The sequence below is a fragment of the Hyperoodon ampullatus genome, assembly GCF_949752795.1.
Source record: "Hyperoodon ampullatus genome assembly, chromosome: 16".
Lineage (NCBI taxonomy): Eukaryota > Metazoa > Chordata > Mammalia > Artiodactyla > Ziphiidae > Hyperoodon > Hyperoodon ampullatus.
Genome location: NC_136929.1, coordinates 13,437,056 through 13,444,806, shown reverse-complemented (window position 1 = coordinate 13,444,806; position 7,751 = coordinate 13,437,056). Strand labels below are relative to the sequence as shown.

Sequence of the window (7,751 nt, the reverse complement as noted above, 5' to 3'; positions counted from 1 at the left end):
TATCCCATTCTTTTTTTTTTTTTTTTTTTTTTTGGCGGTACGCGGCCCTCTCACTGTCATGGCCTCTCCCGTTGCGGAGCACAGGCTCCGGATGCGCAGGCTCAGCAGCCATGGCTCACGGGCCCAGCTGCTCCGCGGCATGTGGGATCCTCCCGGACCGGGGCACGAACCCGTGTCCCCTGCATTGGCAGGTGGACTCTCAACCACTGCGCCACCAGGGAAGCCCTGTATCCCATTCTTATACCTAACCAAGGGAGGATCTCAATAGACAGGTTGCACAGAACTCAGAGCATCCCTGCCCTGGCTCTGGCACATCATTACCTGAGGGCACAATAGGTACTAAGGGTTCCACCGAGGGAGATAGTCTGGACTTCTTAGAAGTTATAGGTAAAATATCAGCATTTCTTTTTGGCTGAGTATGTGAAACGTTTCAAGGGTTGTTTGAGTGACTGACTTTCTTTCCCTGCTCGAGGTCCCCACCTGCTTTGCATCTCACCATCGAGCAGACAGCCTGCTGGAAGTTGTTGCTGACCACCACATACAGTAACAGGTTGCCAAAGGTGTTCAGGGCAGCCAGCGGTCTAGAAACGATGTACGCCTCATGGATCTGATTCTCAATGGAGCAGCTGATGGAAAGCAGGCGAGATTCAATCCGAATGACCCTCAAGATATGAAAAGGCAAAAAGCATATATAAAACACGAGGAGCAGCAGAATGGTTAGCCTTCGAGCTTTCTGCTTAAGGCAGCTGTGAGTCTGAGGTCCTTGTGTTAGGGTGTAGATAATCATTGTATAGCAAAGTGTCACGATCACCAAGGGGAGGCAGAAAGTGGTCGCGGTCAAAATTAGATTGTACCATTTGATGGTCGTGAGGTCATCTGAACTGGTGAGGTCAAGGCAGGCGGATCTGTTGGTCCTGGTGGTTGATGTGATCAGAAAGGTTATGGGCATGACAGCCACCAGTGAAATGATCCACACCACCCCACAGGCCACCACAGCCCATCGAGTTTTATGGATGGAAAAGCAGCTCATCGGGTGAATAATGACAAAGTAGCGGAAGATGCTGAAACAGGTGAGAAAGAGGATGCTGCTATACAGGTTAAAATGGAAGCCGAAGCGGATAAACTTGCACATGAAATCCCCAAAGATCCAGTTTTCTCCACTGGCGTAGTAATGAATCAGGAAAGGCAGGCTGGTGAGGTACAGCAGGTCCGTGCAGGCCAGGTTCAGCATGATGATGGTGCTGCTTCTCCAGGGCCGCATCTTGAAGATGTATGTGGAAATTGCTACTGCGTTCCCGGGAAAGCCCACCAGGAAGATGATGCTATAAATAACAGGGAGGTAGTGCATCTTGAATGGGATCTTTTCATCAGTGCAGTTTCCAAGAGCAGCTGCATAACTGGGGAAATCAGAAGCATTTGCAAAATCATCTAGTGGCTCATTCATGGTTGTCTCCTTTCATTTTGCAAGAAAACAAGAGAGTGCAGTTTGGCGATACGAATCGAGAGAAAGTAACTTGCTGATAAAGGAAAATAGAAAACATTAATGGTAGGGTAATGAAAACAATGATCCACTTTTCAATGAAATTTGCTCTAACAGCCTAAATTTGCCACTCTTTCTCTTTAATCTCCAAAGAGACCCTGCGGAAGAAATTGAATTTCAAAGAAAATGACTGTAAGGCAAGTTACTAAAGACATCTAACAATAATATAAAAGTTAAATACTATGAGAAGTAAAATAAAGGACTGGGGTGGAAAACCCCATGTTGTAGCTGTAGAAGACGACTTGGCCAGGTTGCTGTTGAGGTATGCCCTAGAGTGTCACCATTAGAGACTTAACCCCAGCAAGATCCACCACTAATCACGCATGAGGCACTTCACCAATGTGTTACCTCTAAACTTGACAAAACGCTGAGAACATTTCTTACTGTCTCTATTTTACAGAAGAGACTAAAACTGCGACCTGTTCCTGGTAACACATCTAGTGGCACAGCTGGGATTTGAACCTATGTTTGTCTGACTTAGAATCCATTCTCTTTCCAAATTGCCTCACTGTCTGCCTCTCAATCTGGATGACCCTAAAGGAGGGATGCAATGGGAAGTGCAAAGGCATGATGAGACTGAATACCAGACATTTCTAAAATGTAGATTTCATGCATTCCAACATTATATGTCTGGTAGATTTCATTTTCAAATTTCAGCTCTTCCAACCCATTTTAACAGTCAACATAGTTTGCTCATGTTGTGAGGGGTGTGTTTGCAGGGGGAGGAGGAACAACAGCTTCATGCAGTGTTAAGAGCTTGGGTGCTATTGCCAGAGGCCCTGACCTTGACTCTGTTTAGCCAAAGAGTAGTTGTGTGTCCCTAAGCAAGTTGCTTACGCTCTCCAGGGCTGAGAGGAGTGGGGTTTTAACCTTTCTTCTTCTTGCTTGTCAGTGTTTTCTAAAATTTTGACTGTGAATTTCTGCATGAAGATCATTTAAAAGAAGAATTACTTACAATTAGGTTATTATTTGGATGTAAATGCTGTTGGTAAAATGCATCCACTTACATATTTATGGAGCACCCACTGTGTATTAATTAGGCAGTCTGCCAGGTCCTACAGATACCAAATGAATAACATGCACAGATGTACAAGCCACTATCTCAGTCTACTCGGGGAGATGGACAGAGAAATTATTTTAACAAAATACAACCTTACCTCATGGAACTGTGAATATATCCCCCCAAAAAAGACACGAACAACACTTGGAACACTACTGGGCACATAATAAGTGCTCAATAAATGTTAGGTGTTAATCACTAAGTCCTTTGATAGATGAATAGTAGAAGGCTACTGATATTACAAAGAAGGGAGGGAACAGCTACCTAGAGAATAGGAGAGGGCACTAAAGGAATATCATTTAGGAGGGAACATTTAATCTGAAACTAGCAAGAAGAGAGGAAAGGCCTTCCAGACAAAGGGAATAACATGTGCAAAGGCACTGAGGTGTGACAGAGGTCAAGAGGTTTCAAGAGAAATCTCAGAATGCGTTTAAACATTTATTACTTTTATTCTGAATGAATTGGGGAAAGAATAGTTCAGGAATAGGAAGCCTGCCAGGCACTGAGGTGTGACAGAGTCCAAGAGGGCTGCTGTCAGGACCCACACATGAGAGGCCAGTGCTCCCTGGGACTATGTATTACCAATCAAAAGCGAATGTTTCTCTCCTGGTTCAGTTGATTTACTCTCACTGGTATTGCTATTTGTAGAACTACCACAGACACAGAACTAAGGGTGACAGGAGTTAGGCACTGCTGACCAGCAAGGGTGCTGTGAAGCCAGGAAACCACAGTGGATAGTTTTTCCCTTGGCCAAAAGCCATAACGGGCTTATGCATGGATAGAAGGCAGTCATTTAAACCCAAAAGAAAATGGTCAGGGTCAGGGAGTCACCGAAGTAGCACTTTCTGAAGTCTGTTCTTAGCAAGTCAAGATTCAAGACAGCTTATCTGTCAGCTCCTTGAAAGCAGAAGCATGAAGTCACCTCGTACCCCAGGGGCCGACACACATACTTATTGTGTGGGCCTCAATAAATATTGTTGAATAAAAGAATCATGAGTAACATCAGCAAAAGTTATCTTGTGCCAAAAAGCTAGTAAAGCAGCAATGGTTATTCCAAAAAAAAGTTTGATTCTTTAATGGATTTTAAAATAAGGTGCAAAATTAATTTCTGTCATTGCAAGTAAACCCCTGCCATGTTATGGGGCCATTTTAAACCATAATCATATCAGGAAAAGGCAGGCTGTAGGTAGAAACAACCACCTTATTGTTTTGAAAAACAACAGTGCAGCTTGGGATTTATTGAACAATGACTGACCAATAGTAAGGGAGCAGGGGGTGACCAAGAAGTGTCACCCCTCTCCCCTAAACCTCACTAAAAGAATGGTTTGAGTTTACAAAATACGTGTGAAGTTAAGAACAGGAGAAAAAACTGGTCGGGGCTGTGAGCGAAGTAGAATGAGGCAGTTTCTTTCCTCTTCCAGAGTCCTGTGCAATTCACTGCTGCCACCAGAGCACCGGATGACCACAAAGGCACCATTTCCATTCAAAGGACATTGTGGAATGATGTGGTGTATTCCCTACTGTGGATCTCAATCATAGGGCGGTTACAGACCCCCGAGGACTACCGGACTCTGTATAAACTAGAAAGAATGATCTATTAAGCTTCAACATAACCAGATGGATATGTTTGAACTAAACTAGATGCCACACAAATAAAAGCAAGCACCAAAGATTTGGGAATTTTTTATGATGGAAAAAACCTCCCTGATTTTAGCCTCTACATTTTTCTCTGAAATTTGGAAGAGATTGGGAGTGTTTGAGGCTAGCTGCAGGATGTCAGTGTTTTGGGAATGCACAGCTCAGGACCGTCATCCTAAGGCCAGCCTGCATATGAACCTCACAGACTGGGATTGCAAGCTTCTGAGGACAAAGAAGGCAGGACTCGGGATGTGGTATCTATTCAGGGTGCAGCATATGCTACTTTGTGTCCCATAGAGGATTCTTGCCCACTTGGTGGGAACAAGTCAGGTGGGATTAATGAAGCCATGTGATTTTTCTAGGGTATCTGATGATTTTGTAATAAACTCCTTATCCAACAGCCCCCAACTGCTCTGCAGCTCCCCCTGCCACACCCTGGGTTCTTCTGGTGCTGAAAACCCAAGGCTAAGTTAACACCCATTCTCTCCTCCTTTTCCCAAATTTCCAGTGGACCAGGGAGGGATAAACTTGGAACACTGCTCCTCTCACCCTCCCTCAGAGGCCTTGGAAACCCCGCAGCTAGGGTTGCACGTGGTTACCAAGAAGAACCTTGGATAAACCTTTCATTCACAAAGATGCATCTTGGTTCCCTCATCTACCTATTTGTAAACTAAGTTAATTTCGTACCTGTGGAAAGCAGACCAGTTCTCAGCCCAGACACACTTGTGAAGAGGGTGAATGTTCTCCTCCCTGGACCCTGAAGGACCCCTCTCCCCACTCTTCCCTCAGACCCAAATTTCAAATAAGAATCTGCAACTCAGGTACCCTGATGACGCTTAGGACCTGACACATTGATGGGCCCCAAAGGTATGATGTTCGCTATTTGATCTTTGATATTCTCCAATCAAATAAAATCTATGGAAATGCACACACAGACACACACAAGTTTTACACCCAATTTGGAGGTTTAGAGACAATCCTAAACTTGTTCACTTAATCTATAGCCAAGAAACAAAACAAGATATAATAAAGGCATTTTGGGGAAAAATGTTTTGTCGGTGTGCTTGCTGAGGGGTTTGTGGGGCAGCGTCTCTGGGCTTTGCTAACACCATGAAGCCCAGAAGCATACAGTGTGATCTAAGTACGCATCCGGAGGGCGGAATCAATCGATGTCAGAGATGAACTCTCTGCCCCCAAAGTCCCCACGCTTGGTCCTGAAAAAGGTAGGAGAAATCCATAGTCTGGAACTCCTCCAGGCCTCCCTGAGACAAATCTCTGGCCATTCTAGGCTTTTACTTTGCCCAGATGCGCCCCTGCCCCCTGCCAGGATGCGGGGTTGCTACTGCTGCCCTGAGATAAGAAGTTGGGGGCCTGGGGCTCTGGCTTTCGCCTGGTCCTGCAGCAGAGACGTGCCCGTGCCGGGAGGCTCTGTTCCCACTGGCTCAGGGCGTCCCGCAACCTGGGTCCCCGCTCCCGGATCAGCGCAGGTCCCCCGTACCCGGCTCCCTCCCTCCCGCGGGGCCCGCTCCCCCCAGATCGCGGCTCACCTGGCACCCCAGGCGCGGCCGCCGTGCGCCCCGAGTGGCCGTCGGAGCGCGGCTGCGCCCTGGCGGCGGGACAGTCGGAGCAGAGGCCCGCGCGCCGCCCCTGCCCCTCCCACCGCTCGGAGCCCAGGCGGCAGGTGCGCCCCGGCACCGCCCCTGCCCCGCCCCTGCCCCTCCCACCGCTCGGAGCCCACGCGGCAGGTGCGCCCCGGCCCCGCCCAGCAGGCAGAGGACAGCATCCTCCCTCGCCCACTTTCATGGCCAACACGGGGATAGCAGCTTCCTCTCCCGGGGATCGCTGGACATCCTCCATGTCTGTTTTGCGCGAAACTGCCCAAAGGGAGTATTCCCTTTGGGCAGTATTCCCAGGAGCAAACACAGCCTGGCAGAAGGGCTCTTGCACCAGGGCAGTTGCGGTCCAGTCGTCTGGGTCCAGAACTATCACCTGCTTGTCCACAGTTCACGGCCTTTCGTTTAGTGTGGGGTGGAAGCAACTTAAATTCCGGCTCTCTAAATTGAAGACCTCCGCCAGAGGGTCTTTTCACTGTACGCAATTACAGGCCTGCCCTCCACAGCTCAGCAAAGTGATGTAAAAATAGTTTGTGACTGTGTGGGGAGAGCACCTGTCGGAATCTCCAGATCTAGGACGCAGCCCTCTTGCCATAAGCTGAGAACAGCATTTTCTCTTCTCTGAAACTCGGCTACACCATCCAAGAGAACCGGGCTCTGAATCATTGGATCCTGAGGTCCCCTGACAGCATCAAAGACAAGTTTTCTGTATTGCCTGATGGGGACGCGTGGAGAAAGCCCCCTCTCCGCTCCACCGTGAATGGGCACTGAATGCCCCCTTTGCACTATCATGTTGATGGGCATTAAAGCAACCAGTCCATCCTCTGGGCGTGCCAGCCTGCAGGAGCAAAAATGTTAAACTAGGCATCCCAGAGCCCAAGGGAGAAGATCCTCCCTTGCTGATGGTTGCGACGGCACTATATTAGCTATTTTTATTAGTATGCTTATCATTATTTGAGTCTCAGACTCTCCCAGGAAATATTTTGCATCAGAGAAAATTATTCTCCAATTTTACTACTTTTAATCACTTCCTCAATTCCTCATTTGGAATTATTTGATCCTATTTATTTCCAATCCATCCACACATTCATTCAACAGACATTTGTTGCTCGATTATTCTGTACCAGGCACTGGGGAGCTAAAGAAGAATAAAACTTGATCTCTGCCTTCCAGGAGCTCGTATCCCTGAGAAAAATAAAGTTAATTTAAAAAGTGATTAGGGTTTGACCCTGGAAAATAAGGGTGCTATGAAGGAATATAAGTCAGTTGTAAGAAAGAGAGAGAGAGAGATCACAAGAAGCTTTCCAAGTAAAAGATGTTTGAGTGGGCTTCCCTGGTGGCGCAGTGGTTGGGAGTCCGCCTGCCAACGCAGGGGACACGGGTTCGTGCCCCGGTCCTGGAAGATCCCACATGCCGTGGAGTGGCTGGGCCCGTGAGCCATGGCCGCTGAGCCTGTGCGTCTGGAACCTGTGCCCCGCAACGGGAGCGGCCACAACGGTGAGAGGCCCACGTACCGCAAAAAAAAAAAAAAAAAAAAAAAAAAAAAAAAAAAGATGTTTGAGCATTTTCCCTTGGTGATCAAGGTGTCCATATAAAGAGGAAATGGCTTAGAGTGATTATTTTAAAACAGGTATTGGGTCCTAGAATTTTAGATGTGGAAAGGACATTTAAAAATATCCAGTCCTGGGAATGTAAAATGGTGCAGCTACTATGGAAAACAGTACGATTGTTCCTCAAAAAATTAAAAATAAAATTACCATATGATCCAGCAATTCCGCTCTGGGTATATTCCCCAAAGAATCAAAGTCAGAGATTCAAAGAGATATTTGTACACTCATGTTCATAGCAGCATCATTCACAAGAGCCAAAATGGGGAAGCAACTCAAATGTCCACAGGTGG

The 7,751-nt window shown here is 47.0% G+C and overlaps 1 protein-coding gene across 1 annotated transcript; it reads right to left on the bottom strand.

Moving 5' to 3' along the window:
* Window positions 1–430: 430 nt before the first annotated feature.
* Window positions 431–1,444, bottom strand: OXGR1 (oxoglutarate receptor 1; the record flags this gene model as incomplete). The annotated part of the gene is made up of 1 exon (XM_079722054.1): window positions 431–1,444. One exon carries the CDS (start codon window positions 1,442–1,444, stop codon window positions 431–433), a length of 1,014 nt encoding a protein of 337 aa, XP_079578180.1.
* Window positions 1,445–7,751: the final 6,307 nt, after the last annotated feature.